Source organism: Aspergillus karnatakaensis (assembly GCF_047715665.1).
Source record: "Aspergillus karnatakaensis strain CBS 102800 unplaced genomic scaffold BJY04scaffold_3, whole genome shotgun sequence".
Taxonomy (NCBI): domain Eukaryota; kingdom Fungi; phylum Ascomycota; class Eurotiomycetes; order Eurotiales; family Aspergillaceae; genus Aspergillus; species Aspergillus karnatakaensis.
The window spans coordinates 700263-714302 of NW_027395715.1; the positions used below are offsets into that span (position 1 = coordinate 700263).

At 50.5% G+C, this 14040-nt stretch overlaps 6 protein-coding genes across 6 annotated transcripts; 2 read left to right on the forward strand and 4 right to left on the reverse strand.

Annotated features, from left to right (window-relative positions):
• Window positions 1–171: 171 nt before the first annotated feature.
• Window positions 172–1254, forward strand: BJY04DRAFT_178109 (putative replication factor-a protein). The gene is made up of 3 exons (XM_073709691.1): window positions 172–246; window positions 304–392; window positions 454–1254. Exons 1-3 carry the CDS (start codon window positions 243–245, stop codon window positions 1198–1200), a joined length of 840 nt encoding a protein of 279 aa, XP_073576474.1. The 5' UTR covers window positions 172–242; the 3' UTR covers window positions 1201–1254.
• A 25-nt stretch (window positions 1255–1279) lies between these two features.
• BJY04DRAFT_178111 (MATE family efflux transporter) lies at window positions 1280–4082 on the reverse strand. Its single transcript, XM_073709692.1, has 3 exons — window positions 2738–4082; window positions 2324–2682; window positions 1280–2262 (listed from the first exon to the last, which is right to left on the reverse strand). The coding sequence occupies exons 1-3, from the start codon at window positions 3444–3446 to the stop codon at window positions 1456–1458; spliced, it is 1875 nt and encodes a 624-aa protein (XP_073576475.1). The 5' UTR covers window positions 3447–4082; the 3' UTR covers window positions 1280–1455.
• Window positions 4083–4258: 176 nt separating this feature from the next.
• Window positions 4259–5270, forward strand: BJY04DRAFT_76204 (DUF202 domain-containing protein). The gene is made up of 2 exons (XM_073721019.1): window positions 4259–4500; window positions 4597–5270. Exons 1-2 carry the CDS (start codon window positions 4397–4399, stop codon window positions 5018–5020), a joined length of 528 nt encoding a protein of 175 aa, XP_073576476.1. The 5' UTR covers window positions 4259–4396; the 3' UTR covers window positions 5021–5270.
• On the reverse strand, window positions 4955–6695 carry idi1 (isopentenyl-diphosphate delta-isomerase IDI1). Its single transcript, XM_073721021.1, has 3 exons — window positions 6041–6695; window positions 5589–5927; window positions 4955–5524 (listed from the first exon to the last, which is right to left on the reverse strand). Exons 1-3 carry the CDS (start codon window positions 6270–6272, stop codon window positions 5289–5291), a joined length of 807 nt encoding a protein of 268 aa, XP_073576477.1. The 5' UTR covers window positions 6273–6695; the 3' UTR covers window positions 4955–5288.
• On the reverse strand, window positions 6696–8705 carry BJY04DRAFT_76210 (putative C2H2 finger domain protein (Ezf)). The gene is made up of 3 exons (XM_073721020.1): window positions 7478–8705; window positions 7349–7422; window positions 6696–7227 (listed from the first exon to the last, which is right to left on the reverse strand). The coding sequence occupies exons 1-3, from the start codon at window positions 8408–8410 to the stop codon at window positions 7119–7121; spliced, it is 1116 nt and encodes a 371-aa protein (XP_073576478.1). The 5' UTR covers window positions 8411–8705; the 3' UTR covers window positions 6696–7118.
• Window positions 8706–10616: 1911 nt separating this feature from the next.
• BJY04DRAFT_213423 (uncharacterized protein) lies at window positions 10617–13742 on the reverse strand (the record flags this gene model as incomplete). Its single annotated transcript, XM_073714878.1, has 13 exons — window positions 10617–11012; window positions 11088–11151; window positions 11202–11236; window positions 11292–11367; window positions 11902–11986; window positions 12054–12102; window positions 12157–12177; window positions 12234–12276; window positions 12347–12434; window positions 12496–12776; window positions 12835–13386; window positions 13439–13573; window positions 13630–13742. 13 exons carry the CDS (start codon window positions 13740–13742, stop codon window positions 10617–10619), a joined length of 1938 nt encoding a protein of 645 aa, XP_073576479.1.
• Between the last annotated feature and the right edge of the window lie 298 nt (window positions 13743–14040).

The window sequence follows — 14040 nt, forward strand, 5'->3', positions numbered from 1 at the left end:
TTGTGTCTGTCTGGTCTTGGCTCGAGACTTTTTTTCTGATAACGGTAGGAAAAATGTAAGGCGGTGAGCGGCGGATCATTCATGGTCCGGAGAGCTGAGGCAAACAGGACAAACAAATGATCCCCGCGACGCGTCGAACACGTCCCGAAGAGGTAAAATGACTTGCTTCAAGCTCCTACTACGCTGAGAGATATTTGTTGCACCACTTAACTTCTGCAGGTCTCTCAAATAAAACACGCATTATGGGTATGGATACGTACAATGCACAACTCTTCCACTGATAAAGATGCTAATTTCTCACAGACAATTACGGCTATGGAGGTAACTCTTTCGGCGGCGGCGGCGGCGGTGGCTTCATGGCCGGAGAGTCAAGCAGTCCCTCTGGAGGAAAGGTATACTTCCCCATCCCATCGCCCTCCTATGAATCCCATACTAACACGAATAACCCTACAGTCAGAAGGAAACAACACAACGCTGCGCCCCGTAACCATAAAACAAATCCTCGACGCAACCCAACCCTACCCCGAAGCAAACTACACCATCGACTCCCAAGACGTCTCCAGCATCGTCTTCATCGGCCAAGTCCGCAACATCTCCACCCAATCCACAAACATCACATACAAGCTCGACGACGGCACCGGCGAGATAGAAGCAAAGATGTGGATCACCCCGAGCGCCGATGACTCCATGGACACAACGGATGACCTAGGCAAATCCGGCAAGGACCGCAACGGAGTTGAAATAAACGGGTATGCGAAGGTGTTTGGGAAGCTCAAGACGCTGTTTGGCGACCGCAAGGTCATTAATACGCATTGTGTGAGACCGTTGACGGATATCAATGAGTTGCATTTTCACTTTTTGGAGGCCGCGGCCGTGCATTTGTTTCATACTCGGGGGGCGCCGCCGAGTGCCGGGGGTGGTGCGCCGGGTGGTGTTGGTGGTGGGGATGCGTCGATGGGTGGGATTGATAATACTACGAGTGGTGGGGGCAATTTGCCTGCTATGAGTGCTGTTGCAAGGAAGATGTATAACCTGTTGAAGCTGGAGCCGCAGACCAATGAGGGGTTGCATGCGCAGGTCATTGCGGCAAAGCTGAGTCTTCCTATGGCGGATGTTGCGCGCGCTGGTGATGAGTTGCTTACTTCGGGTGTTATTTTCTCGACTGTTGATGAGTCGACGTGGGCTATCCTGGAGTATTAGACTTGATATGTCTGTTTTATCTATATCCTCAACACACTAAACAAATATAACATGTCTACTTTAATCTTAACAATATCCATTCAATATCCGTTCACTTCATACCGGTATATATAATAGCCTTATATCCTGGTGTCAACTCAAATCATACAAGCTTCTCACGACTATATAGATCAAACCAAATCTCATCAACATAACACATACGCAGACATGAGCATACATTCATACACATTCCATCAATAACATTTTTTTCATGTATTAGGCTGCCGCATTCCTCCTCACCGCATCATCGACCGACCGATTCCAGTCTGTCTGCGTCAAGAACACAGCTTCAATGACCGACACCAAAAACAGCGCAATCGCAACGCCACTCCAGAGCCCGAAAAGACCCCATCCAAGCCCGAACGCGGTTCCAAAACTAATCGGCATAGCAATGGCATAGTAGCAGAAGAGCTGCACGTAGCCACCAATCTCCTGGCGTCCGAGTCCACGCAGGATACCATTGCAGATTGTGGCTAGGGAGTCGAAGAGCTGGAAAGCGGCGCAGAAGGGGAGCACTTGGGCCACGAGCTCGATGACTTCATCGTCGGAGGTGAAGAGGCGCGGGAGGTAGTAGCGGAGTGAGGAGATGATAATCACGTTGAGGAAGCCCACAAGGACACCACCTACTCCGGCTACTTTGGCAGTTACTCTAGCTGCGTCAACGAGGGTAGCACCAATAAGGTTGGCGAGACGTGTGCTGCTCGAAATAGATAGAGTGAAAGGGATCTGGAATGAAATGGAGCATATTGTGGACAAGACCGACTGTGCAGCAAGTGGGGTAGTACCGAGGTATGAAGAACCTAAAGTTAGTACCTCAAAGGCAAGACACTCTGCCTCGACCATCAGCAAGCCTGGGAGAGCAAGCCGAATCATGGGGCTCCAATTATGTAGGGCGCGCGTGGTCAGCCCATTCCAGCACTCAATTCCGTCGATGAAGTACACATAGAGGAATAGGAACACGGGCATGAGGTTGTCCGTAATGGCAACGGCGATAGGCGCACCAACAAAGCCCCATTCGAATTGCTATACCAGAAGTTCTGTTAGCTGAGCTGTCTTACGGTAATAGGAGCTTGGAAAGTCTTACCCAGACGAACAGCCAATTCATGAACGCATTGAGCGGAGCGCATATGAGCAAGACATATAGTGACGCGGAGAAGATTCCCTGCGCCTGGACGAATCGTTTCCCGCTCTCAAAAGCAGCATAGCCTGGAGCTCCCAGGGCGACCACTTTCAGGTACAAGCCAGCCAACTTGGCTACATCCTTCTCCGGTACGATCCTAAGCAGGATTTTGTCGGCGAAGAACCAAACCAAGGCGATTGGAATAGATATGACCCATAGGAAGTAAACCATCCTCTGCATTTGTAGACCCACAAGCTTTCGTTTACCAGAGCCATAAGCTTGGGCACAGAGTGTGTCTAGACTGGTCGCCAAGCCTTGGTAAACTAAAGCAAACTCTAGTCAGCAACTGTCTAGACATGAAGAAGGCGAAGACCGTACCTGCATAACCGGTGATGCTGGCAGTCATACTAGCGAGACTAACTGCTCCTAACTCCTTCTTACCCAGATGACCTAGGGTAAAAATACTAGCCACAGTCAAGGAATACTGGAGCAGAAAGGTGACGACCAAAGGAGCTGCATTTTTGCCTATCACTATCGCCTCACGCTTCCAGGTAGTATGGATCAATCCCGCCATAACAGCCTCCTCCCATTTGCGATCGATGTCTTCAGCATCCGCTGCATTGTACGAGTGCCCACTTCCTCTGCGGAGCAGAGATGTGGTTTCCTCCGCGGGGCCATGGGATTCTCTTCGCTGGCGTTTATTCGTCGTCGCCGGGTCAAGGAAGTGATTATCTGTGAGAAGCTCTCGCTCTTCTTCGATTGCCTGCTCCCGCTCTCTCCACGTCAGTCCTTCGTTGTCCGGGCGATAAGGAACTACAGTCGCGTGAGATACTGTCGTAAAGAAGCTCGGCCGCTGGTAAGAACCAGCCAGGGAATGGGTTGCTGTTCCCGGCTGGCTCCGAATCGGACGGATCGTCGAGCGCTCGGAAGCCTCATCGTCCGCGGTGGAAGCCGAGTCATCGTCGTCGGCGTACTGCTCAAGATCACGAGCAATGGCCCTTTCGGCCAGCGGAGAGCTGGAGCGGAAGCGACTGAGGAGCGACTGGCCTTCCGGCGCGCTGAGAGCAGCGCTACCGTCACGAGTCATGCTTGAAACTGCGGTGTCGGATTCGTGGGGTAATGGGGAAGTCGTTGATCAGTAAAAAAAAGATCACCAGCTCTTCATCGCGATGACGCAATTGCGCTGGCTTTGCGGCGACAGGGTTGATATCGCAGCGAGGACGGGGGAGGTGAAGAAGAGGAAACTGGAGGGGAGATAGGAAAGAGGCCCTCAAGCAGCATAAGTAGGCCCATGAGACCGCAATAAGACTTTGTCTTGGTACCATTTCCGCGCTTACAAGAACCCGCCTAGTCCGGGATCCACTCCAAATCATACCCTCGCGACGCCTATACAGTTCTCACCCATGACTCACGGCTCCATCCCTCTCGCATTGCAGCGGTGTGTCTTGGACCGGTGGAAGTTTGATATTCTCATTGCAACCGCCAATGAGCGACTGCAGGCGCTGCAAGCCATCGGAGGCTGTTCCTGCTCAGAAACCTGTTCGCTCGCACGTATGTTTACGCTGACAGAATGAAGGATGCCCCGCAGATCGTCTCCACCAGCCAGAGACCGCAAAAGGTAGGCCGAGCCGGGGGAGGGGTGAGATCGCCAACCACTGGTTTCTGATGCAATTCATAGATATCAGCTCAGCTTGTATACTGCGGTTTAGTGGGATGTTATCCATTCAAACTCTCAGAGATGGAAGGATGGCTTCTAGAAGATTTCAAGCTCCGAACTCCGTTTGGAATGTGAACCTTGCTGCGCTTAAAGCGGAATAGCCTAGCTAGAGCTATCACGTGGATCGTCGTCGGATGCGATCAGCTGTCTCGAGCTAGAGGAAGCAAAAAATCACCTAATTAGGACGCCGACACCTAGTTTCTCTATCCAACTTCTACATCCAGAAGATGCGAGTTGATAGAATCGTGCCCCGGGGACCGTGCAACAGCGACATCCTGGCTTCCATATCAACAAGACCCCCAATATAGCACCGGACCAGCATGCCAGAGACCACGCCCGCAGAGCGGAGTGGCACAGCCCAGACGCGACCGCGATACAATCCCTTGATTAACCCAGCCAATGCGAAACCAGTTCTTGTCGAGGAGTAAGCTTCCCACACCTTGCTTCCTTTTCGCCATGCCCCTCCACATTCCACCCGTATCTTTAATGGACTAGACACTAACGTACGGCCTCTGAACAGACATCTCGAAGACAGCGCGCACATCTTCCTCGCCCGCCCCTACCTCGGCGCGCTGCTCTTCGAAAACTCAGCCTCTGACGCTCGCGACCACTGCGCGAATGAGCGCACATTCCTTTCCTGGCTCCGCCTCTCCATGTACCTCGGCGTCGTATCTATAGCACTCCTAATGTCCTTCCATTTCGGGTCTCAGCCGTCGAGTCTCGAGCGCAAGATGTCCCTTCCTATGGGCATTGTGTTTTGGGTGCTTGCGCTGGTGAGCCTAGGGAATGGATTGGCGAATTATATCAAGACGGTGAAGAAGTATAGTCGGAAGGTGGCGCTTGTGCAGAGCGGGTGGAAGACGCAGCTGACGTTTGTGGTTGTTGGTGGGGTTATATTGGGGAGCTGTATTGTGCTGTTGGTTACGGATTCGGGGAGGTATTGATTAAGCCCAACTGTTTGGTTGGTTGGGAGATGGAGTCAATGGAGTCGTGGATGGATGGATATATTGCCATCTGGATCCAAGTTGAGCTAAGCTATGCTAGAACAGGCAGGACGGGTGAGAAACCTTGAACAACCGCACGCCAAGATTTATATGCTTCATGTGCTGTGCAGAGCGAAGCCTGAAATAAATGAATTACACGAGCCAATGCAATTGGGGAATAAACGCTGCTATATCATCAACAAATTTATATCTTCCCAGTTCTCCTCCGTTACATGCGACGAATCTGGGTCTCGCCCTTGTACTGCTCCAGAGATGGGGAGCCCAGGTGGCTCCACCACTCGAAAAGCATGGAGTTGCAGATGAGCTTGAACCAGGGCGTGAACTTCAGGTCGGTCTGCTTGAACATCTCCTTAAGATCCTCCGCGGAGACATATTTTGTGTCACGGGCTTCGTTCGGGTTAACGTCGAGGTCGACGTCCGCTTCGATAAAAAGGATATAATCAACTAATAGCAAGAACTGTCAGCGAGACCGTGCGCGATAAGAAACAGACGTCGGCATAGAACGTACTCTCATGCTCTCCCCACTTTCCGTCACTGGGCGCCTTATAATGAATCCGAGTGAAGAACTCGAACTTGTCGATGGGAACCTGCTCCGGCTTGATGCCAAGCTCGTGGTTCAACTTCCTCTGCGCAGCCCTCTTAACACCTAGGATAGCAGCGTCAAGCTGCGAACCTGTCTCGCCGGGAATTCCAAGAGGGTGGGAGCAGCAAGTATTCGTCCACATATCAGGGAAAGTGATCTTCTCGGAGGCGCGCTGTTGAAGGAGCAGTCGCTTTTGGGAATCGAATAGGAAGACGGAGAAGGCGCGGTGAAGAAGGCCTCGGTCAATGTTCGTCATTAAGTGACCTGCAGGTAGAAGGAGCGTTAGCGCTTGCATTCCTGAAGTATACTGGCGGGCGGGGTTCTCCTAGGCGGAAGAATCTGGGGTGGCGGGGAAACATAAAGGGGTGAAGGCTTACATGTCTTCTTGCTGGCGCTTCCAATGGGCTTATCATCATCGTCGAGCACAATGCAGACCTCGTCCATTAGACGGACCTGCTCGTCGTCATATCCTGCGAGATCATTGCTGTTTGTGACGGATGTGATAGCCGCAGCAGGGAGGACTTCGCGGGCAAGGGAAGTATCAACGTCGGGGAAGAGAGTAGCGACGTTATCTGCCGTGATTCGGGTAATGGTCTCTGTGGCGCTCATTGTGAAGATTGTGTACAAGTAATCGAATCAAAATATTCTCGCCAGCAGATTTAACTTCTGCCTTCTCCGACTTTTTAGTTCGGGGGCTCGAGGCGATATTTCAGGGACCCCTCCCGAGCGGTGAATATTGGCAGAACCGCACATTGCTCGGACTATTTAAACCCATCACAGATTGGTTGGGGCCTGGCCTGAGATATACGTCGTTGCTCGCTGACCGGTGCCCGAGTCATCCTTGGGCTTGCTTTTGGAACGTTACATTGCGTTACTCCGGATATTTGGGGCTCAGCTCGCGTAATATCGCAACAACAAACTGCGAACATTCCTCGGGGAGGTATAAATGGTCGATGCTGGCGCGGCTCGGATTTCCGTTATCATAATCTTCCTCGGAAAGGAGAGCCGGATGGTTGAGTTATACAACGTTAACGATGATAAGGCTCCGGAATTAAACAGTCTAGTCTGTTCGTACTGAATTGCGAGGCACAAACATAAACATGCAGATAACACACTCAAGCTATCAAAATGCCCCCTCCAGGATGCTTAAGAACAAGCCCAACCCACAAAACCATCCCATGGACCTGCCATGTTGACACTATGCTCTATCAGCTCCAAGCTGCTCTCATCTAAAATGTGCTCAGACTCGAGCTCAGATCTAACAAAAATTGGTGGTACAAAACAGATCCCATGCAACGCAGGATGCAAGTAAAAGCAAAAAGCCTCCCGATATCATGTCGCGTGAAATATACAATGCTGACCTTCAATGCGGCTGTTAGGAGCACCACATAACATAGTCAGACTTCGCCTTCTCTTTGATGTAAGAGGGTTCGTTGCCTTCAGAAATCATTCTCATCACCCACGTTGAGGGAAAGCCTGCGCCTGTCTCGGAGGAATGGTATTGGTTGCCGGTTTGGGACGGCTGGATCTTTGACCAAATCGCCTACATCCATCCGCCAGATGCCTATGGATTGATAATGTCAGTCATGCGCACATTGTATATATATATATATATTTTTTTTTTTTTTAAAAAAAAAAAGAAAAGAAAAGAAAAGAAAAGAAAAGAAAAGGCAGGTTTGACCAACCTCGCAAGCGTGTCATGCCGGCTGAAGCGGGCACCACATTCGTCGCATCCAAATTTGCGAATTCCTCGATGAACCTTTCAAGCATTAGCAACGCTCATGGGTGACTAAGAGAGTGTGAGGAATGCATACACTGTCTACATGTCTCTTGAGATCAGTCTTGCGCCCGAGGATTTTCCCACACTCCTCGCAAGGGAAAGACTTTCGACCATCGGGATCATGTCGCTTCATGTGCTCTCGACAATTAGACCGGCGAGTAAAATGAAGCCCACATATTGTGCATTGTAGGCCGCTCGCAGGCGGAACCTTGAGCTGTTCATAACCAGATTGCGAGTTGAGACCTCCGTCCCAAGTAGGGTTGAGCTCGGCTGGAAAGTCCGAGGCTTCCACGGAAGAGTTGTACTCAATATCGTACTCGATTGACTCTGCATCTCCGGTATCGTCTTCTTCAAGGCCCTCGAGCTTAGGAATATGACCTTCCAGCTTGTGCTGTGCCACTGGTGCAAAGAGAGGCGCTGAAGGAGGTTCCGTGTGCTTCAGATGCAGTCTGTCCTGATGTTCGTTGTCCGGCTCTTCTTTTATTCGTGCTTCTGTATCCGAACAAGGGGTATTGGGCCAGTAATTGTACGCATGCGTGCTCATTAAATCGGGGCCCGTTCTAAGATCCAAAGCTGGCCCACGGCTAGACGAGGCAGTCATTGTATGCGGACCGGGATAGTCGAGGGGTGACACAGAGGCGTCAGAACTGGAGTAAGGCTCGTAGAATGTTGCAGGCGACATATGACTGGTGTTAAGCGAGCATCCGAAGGGCAGTGTCGGGGCCATCCAATGGCCACACCAATTTGCTGTATACGTCTGGGAAGGAGGACACGGTCTAACGCTGTTGACGGCATGGTCTTGTTCGTATGAGATCCCTAAGCCAGTTTCAGTTGATTGAAAAGGATAGACTGCAGTCGTGCGCAACGGATTTGAGTAAGCCGGATGGCCTTGTTGCATGATATCACTCGTCGATGAGGTGGGGACGGTGGTGGAGGAGAAATAATATGGCCCAGGTGGATAATTCATGGTAAGGTAGCCAGAAGACTGAACCTTGAAGTCAACGAGCGCGATGGAAGTTAATGATAAAGTGTAAAGAAAGTGCCCTATGCTGATTGTTATCAAGGTTGGTCCCGACTTGCACGAAGGCTTTCCCAGTTTATAGGGCAAACAGCAAAAGTGAAAGAGAGGTTGAAGTAAATTCTGGAAAACAATGGCTCTGGCAAAAAGAATGTTCAGGGAAAATAAGGATTTGCGCCGAACGCATTAATAGCAGCTTAAACGTTTCGTCAAGCACCAGCCAGTCAACGATTGGAGGAGAGACTCTTCTCCATGTCGATTAAGCGGTTTAAAGTATAGGCAACAACCGTGGAGACTTGCCTAGCGAGGCAGAATTGAGGAGTTGTTGCTACATGGGGGTAGCAAGAGAACGAGGAGGAGAAGGTGGGTGTGTCATGACTGATGGGGAGCCCGGGGGACAAGGGGGTGGGTGAGGGAAGGTACCTAGGTGCTGTGCAGGGCCGGCCTGGATCCAACGCAACCAATTCTGCAGTGCGAAGATAGGCGCGGCATTTCAGACGAAATGTGCAAGGAATTAGCGTCGAAACATTGTGATCCGGTCAAATATTATCCATGAATGCTGAATCCGATAGGAGGGTTGCATAGGCTGGCGAAATGACTGGAGAAGCGGTCACTGCCGCCAAACGAATTTGTCCGAGTTGGCAGGGTTCACGCTCTTGATGGAGGGGTGAGAAGCAGGAGATAGGCGCTTCCAGCGAGAGAACGAGGATCATTCAGGGATCTTTGTCAAGGCGAAGCGAAAAGGACCCAGTTAGGTTGACGGAAGAGGGGGGTCTCGAATCATGCTGCGAAGCGACCAACAGCAACATCAGGCCGCAAGAAGATTATTACGCTCGAGGGCGCCTGGCAGCTCCGATCGTCGCATTCCGGCTGGACACCGCGCAGAAATTTGTTTCTTTCTCTTGTTGAAAGAGGCATAGTGAGGACCCGACAGTCTGGTTCTTGCTTGGCAAAAGTGCAGTGCGTGTCGACATGTATGATTGGTAAACACAGCCGCATCGTCCGAGACCAAATGGCGAAACCGAGAAAAAATGGGCTGAAAGGGGCGAGCAAGGCTTTATTGAGGTTGACAGGTTGAGATAGAGTTGACAGGTGGTTGTGGGTTGGATGGAGAGGAAGGTTGGAGCGGGAGCCTGGGCAAGGAAAGAGAGAACTTGGAAGAGAAGAGAGGGGGAACCACGCGCTGCGCAGGCACCGAACCGCCAGCCCAACAATTGATCGCCAGACAATCTTATTCGACTTACTATTGCTGCTCGTCTAAGCAAAGGGTTATTGTTGCTTATTATTCTTATTTCTGCAGTTGGTTGGCCTGCTGCTACTATTGGCCTGCTCCTCGACGTTGCAGAACGCATCAATGGGGATTCGCACTCTAAGCTCACCAAAGTCTCGCTTTCAAGTTTCTTTGTTCGATCTTGTTAGGGTTGATTGCCCGGTGATCTACAGGCATTCTTGCCAATATGGTAGCATATGGATTCTGGGGGTAACAGTGCGGAAAGAAGGTGTTCGCCAGACATGAAAACAGACCGAGTGCAAGAGGAACCAGATAAGAGGGGAGGATTAATAGGCTCATCGAGAGGTCTTTCGTGATCCACTCCAAGGACTGGCCGAATCAGTGTGTGAGCTTCCACAAGACTAGGTGCTTAGGATGTGGACCATACATGCACGGGGTGCGTGTAAATACGAGCCCCTGTAAGAAGAGGGTACGCCTCCGAAAATTGCTATAACCACCAACAGTCTTCACTCCAATTTGATACCTATTGTTGGCCGATTGGTTCCACGATTGAAGAAGTGCTGAGCGGCATAATGGGTTGCAAAGCTAACTCCGGTGCCAAACAAGGGTGAGAGCTAGTTGTAAACAACCGAGGTAATGAATTTCCAAGAAGTCGAAAGATCGCCTTCGAGGGTTAGTATTATTAATCGTGCATTGTACTAGTCCTGGTCCGAAGTACACGGGTCTTTAATGTCTCCGAGATGTTACCGAAAGGTACCGTCGTCATGAGCTGGGCGTCGCCACATAACCCGACCGGCACATCACGGCCCCAAGCGCTTGGTCTTCTTCAAGTGAAGGGACTAAGGAGAGTCGATTGCTGCAGGCCTTCCTCGACAACTTTCAGTCTGAGGGAATTGGGCAATTGACCCGTTCAGCAGACACATATCACTGTCGGTTACGATGATGGACTCCTACGGCGGCAGCTACTCGCTCCACCTGCACGCGCAACCGTTCCATATCTTCCAACATAGACGCCATGTCCTCTTGCTCAAGTCTCTGGGTCTCAGTAGATCTCCTAGTTCTCAGCGAAGCCCGCGAGCGCGCATCCAGGTTTGAGCGAGCACGAATCATGGAAGTGGGACGGCTTAGTCCCCTTGGTGTTAGGCGTGAAGATGTAAGGCTACTTTGCCGGGTCATGAGGCGGTGGCCTGACTCAAAGGCCCATAGCAGCGCAACACATGGAAGGTGGGTTGCCCGCAGGAGAATGATGCGCACCCGCCGAATGTCTTCCGAGGGCAGAAAAAGCCTTAGAGGGCGAATGCAGAGCAGCGGAATGAGGTTCTGCAGGCCCAACGGCGCTTCACGTTAATGCCACCACCTACTACAAAGGATCAAGGCGGACACGATCAGACTTACCAACGGCGGCATGAAGTATGTCAGCCTCTTAGAAGTGCTACTCTCCAGCACATAGATTGCTAGCCTACCCAGCGATTAGCGGTTGACCATGCAACAAAGCGTATCACTACTAACTGAAAAAGGTATTCTTCTCGGGCGTGCGACATAACCTAGCCGTAGTTGTTTCAGTGCCACGAATGACCCCGGTTTAGCTGGGGAACGTACGCCTTCCAAGCTCATACTCATCAAACTAACCAGCGATGAGATTAGAAGCAGACTTGTCACCGACACAAAAACGAGCCTATGCGTGGCAGTGTTAGCTTGTAATCAGGAAGTATAGGGCGGCTAGTAACCCATCCCGGGGCAGGAAAACGCCCGGATCGCACCGCCACCATAATTGCTGAAGGAGGAATTAATGTCGAATATGTCAAAGAAAAATATCACCATGGAATAAAAATCAAAACGTGATGAAAAGTGTATGCGAGGCGTTCATCGGGAGTATGTTGTGGCGCAGCATCCGCATTCCTTCCGGGACACTCACATCAAACCACATCCAAAGATCGGGGAAATCTAATATTTAGCGCGTCAGTCAATCAGAAGCCAGAGCCAACCATTTTGACAAGAATCTTAATTCGAGATTCAACCGCATGGTAGCCGCCGAGGGCCGTGCACTTACATCGGAACAAATGTCCTGTGAGCCAATCAATTCAGCCACATCAGTAACGCATATCTGCTATCCCAGTCAGAGAATGACGCACAAAACCCAGATAATTAGATCTGCCTCGCGGGGGCTAATCAGCAAGCGGTCAATAACTGGGGACATTCACCGCCATACCCGAAGAACACGTTCACTAAAATCCAAGACATTTTTTTGGAAGAAAGTCGGTCACGGGCAAGCATCGTGAAGGTGGTTAAGAACCCTAGCCCAGAACGTCAAAATACTTGGCCTCAGCTGTTCGGGGCGGGCGGCAAACTGAATCCACTTACCCAAATACAAAACGATGATTACAGGGGTAAATCGAAAGAAGGCTTTGGTCTAGATCGTGTAAGAATCAGCCTTGTCGCATGTTTTCGAGAAACACATTGGTACCATTTCTTTGAGAACGGGAATCTGTGAAAGTTCATTAGTCTGCAGTTTCCAGAAACAACACGGTCAACCTGACGTACCAGGCTTCCAAAGTACGGGTTCAAGCTGACGAGAGAGAAAATTCTAGGGAAAGCCACATTAGTGCCAGCTTGAGCAAGCTACTCTTCCGGGCCCTCTGCTATAGTCGACATACCTGGGCACGAGGAACAGTGCCTCCAGAGAGAGTACGTCAAATGACAAGTCCGTGATATATCCGTCGTCTTTACTAAGGCCAATCACTCCTGAGTCTCTTAGTCAGTACTTTCATAACAGGCAGAAAGCATGAATCATGGACTGACTTACTTGTTACAACGAAGACAAGTCCGGTGCCGATAATACACAAGTCCCAAAGGTTCCAAAATGTCATCTGATAGAAGAGCATTCCTGAGTCGGCGACACCACTCAGCTCGTCATAAGCGAAAGCTGCAATCCATACATAAAGGACAGCCTCAAAGCCACCGATCCTATCCGGCTTCCTCTCTATCAAAACGGCATAATAGAGCAAGAGGAAAGAGACAAAAAAGAGTGCTTCAAAAGCCTTCCTATAAACCGGCACCCTTAAACGAGAGTACGGATCTGCTGTCCTATAAACACGTTAGTTCACGAAAATCTCTTACTTGCCCGAGGAATGCAAAACTGCACCTTTTGTTAAATACTTGGGGTTTTCTAGTCGAGTGGACGCTTAATGAGTCCCAAAAGACAATTTCTCCCTTCCAAATATCGTTGACTACCTTCTGGACCACCTTCTGACTGAGAAATTTCTTTGCATGAGCAATTGTTGCAATCTCGAGAGCGTTTAGGCCAAGGAACATCGAGAGCTCTTCATCGCCGTCCGCGACATCGAAATAATTGTCAGTATCTTGCACCCCATTTCCGAGGAAGCTGCTGTGCCTGGTACCGTCTTCAAACCCACCGGTCTGAGAGGTAGGTTCCGACAATAACGGGGTACTCTCCTCTCCACGACTGCTCCTCTCCACCGAGGGAGCTAGAAGGCCAGACACGCCAGCTTCCGCGCCCTCAACGCTAGATATGCGTGGCGTCGAGCTTTTGAGCTCCTCGAGTAAGTACTCGATCAGTTCACGTCGGTTCAGATGGCAAAGGAACTGCCAAGCGATGTACTCGCATAAATAACCTCTGGATTCGTCTGGGCCCCCGTCGTGTTCAGCAGCTTTGCCAAACTTCCACTTAAGGATCCTGAGACTGAGCTGAGTACTTGGCTATAATAGGCAGTAAGTCTAGAACCTACATTAATGCCGATACAATGCGAGGATTGTGCGAGCTTTCTGCCAGTGAATTGACAAGCAACCTAAGACGTTTGTCTGGTGCGGACTTTATTTCCTCAAAGGTATACCAAACGTCGGATACTGAAATGGTCAGAAAACTTTAGAGTGGGCGTTAGAATTCTCATAACGAGCGAAGCAAGCGGTGGATTATTACCTCTGCAGCTTCTGCAGCACGTCTATAAGCGGCTCATCGTCGTCGATAATCGGGATGTTATGATGTTCAAGGTCTTCGGGGATGGGTAACGATGTCACTGAATTGCGTCTCATGGTGACTGGTCGAGACTCCTCCAGAATTAGAACAAAGCCAGTTTTAGGCTCCGGAGACCTCGATCAATATTAAAAATCTTCCCTCTTTCCCCACGAAGGAAGAAGAGCTAATTGTACAGCGAACAGGTCATGAGGCCAAAGTGTCGGGCGAAGTCTCTTCGAAGAAAACACTCTACTCCACAGTTTAGCTAGAAGTTGTCAACTGGTATACGTGGAACCATCAGGGCTACGGATTGGCCTACCTACAGGGGGTCAAGGAAACCAGCTGCCGATTGGAGCGGAACTCGACCAAGACTCG

What these genes read in the sequence shown, in the direction of transcription:
- BJY04DRAFT_76204 (XM_073721019.1), top strand. Translation starts at nt 4,397, where the DNA reads ATGCCAGAGACCACGCCCGCAGAGCGGAGTGGCACAGCCCAGACGCGA. An exon ending in AAACCAGTTCTTGTCGAGGA is followed by an intron (nt 4,501 to 4,596) that starts GTAAGCTTCCCA and finishes GCCTCTGAACAG; the next exon opens with ACATCTCGAAGACAGCGCGC.
- BJY04DRAFT_76210 (XM_073721020.1), bottom strand. Translation starts at nt 8,410, where the DNA reads ATGAATTATCCACCTGGGCCATATTATTTCTCCTCCACCACCGTCCCC. An exon ending in TCAAGAGACATGTAGACAGT is followed by an intron (nt 7,423 to 7,477) that starts GTATGCATTCCT and finishes AATGCTTGAAAG; the next exon opens with GTTCATCGAGGAATTCGCAA. An exon ending in CGGCATGACACGCTTGCGAG is followed by an intron (nt 7,228 to 7,348) that starts GTTGGTCAAACC and finishes ATCAATCCATAG; the next exon opens with GCATCTGGCGGATGGATGTA.
- BJY04DRAFT_178109 (XM_073709691.1), top strand. An exon ending in GCAGTCCCTCTGGAGGAAAG is followed by an intron (nt 393 to 453) that starts GTATACTTCCCC and finishes ATAACCCTACAG; the next exon opens with TCAGAAGGAAACAACACAAC.
- BJY04DRAFT_178111 (XM_073709692.1), bottom strand. Translation starts at nt 3,446, where the DNA reads ATGACTCGTGACGGTAGCGCTGCTCTCAGCGCGCCGGAAGGCCAGTCG. An exon ending in CAGCATCACCGGTTATGCAG is followed by an intron (nt 2,683 to 2,737) that starts GTACGGTCTTCG and finishes AGTTTGCTTTAG; the next exon opens with TTTACCAAGGCTTGGCGACC. An exon ending in TGAATTGGCTGTTCGTCTGG is followed by an intron (nt 2,263 to 2,323) that starts GTAAGACTTTCC and finishes CTTCTGGTATAG; the next exon opens with CAATTCGAATGGGGCTTTGT.
- idi1 (XM_073721021.1), bottom strand. Translation starts at nt 6,272, where the DNA reads ATGAGCGCCACAGAGACCATTACCCGAATCACGGCAGATAACGTCGCT. An exon ending in AAGCGCCAGCAAGAAGACAT is followed by an intron (nt 5,928 to 6,040) that starts GTAAGCCTTCAC and finishes TTCTACCTGCAG; the next exon opens with GTCACTTAATGACGAACATT. An exon ending in AAAGTGGGGAGAGCATGAGA is followed by an intron (nt 5,525 to 5,588) that starts GTACGTTCTATG and finishes TCTTGCTATTAG; the next exon opens with TTGATTATATCCTTTTTATC.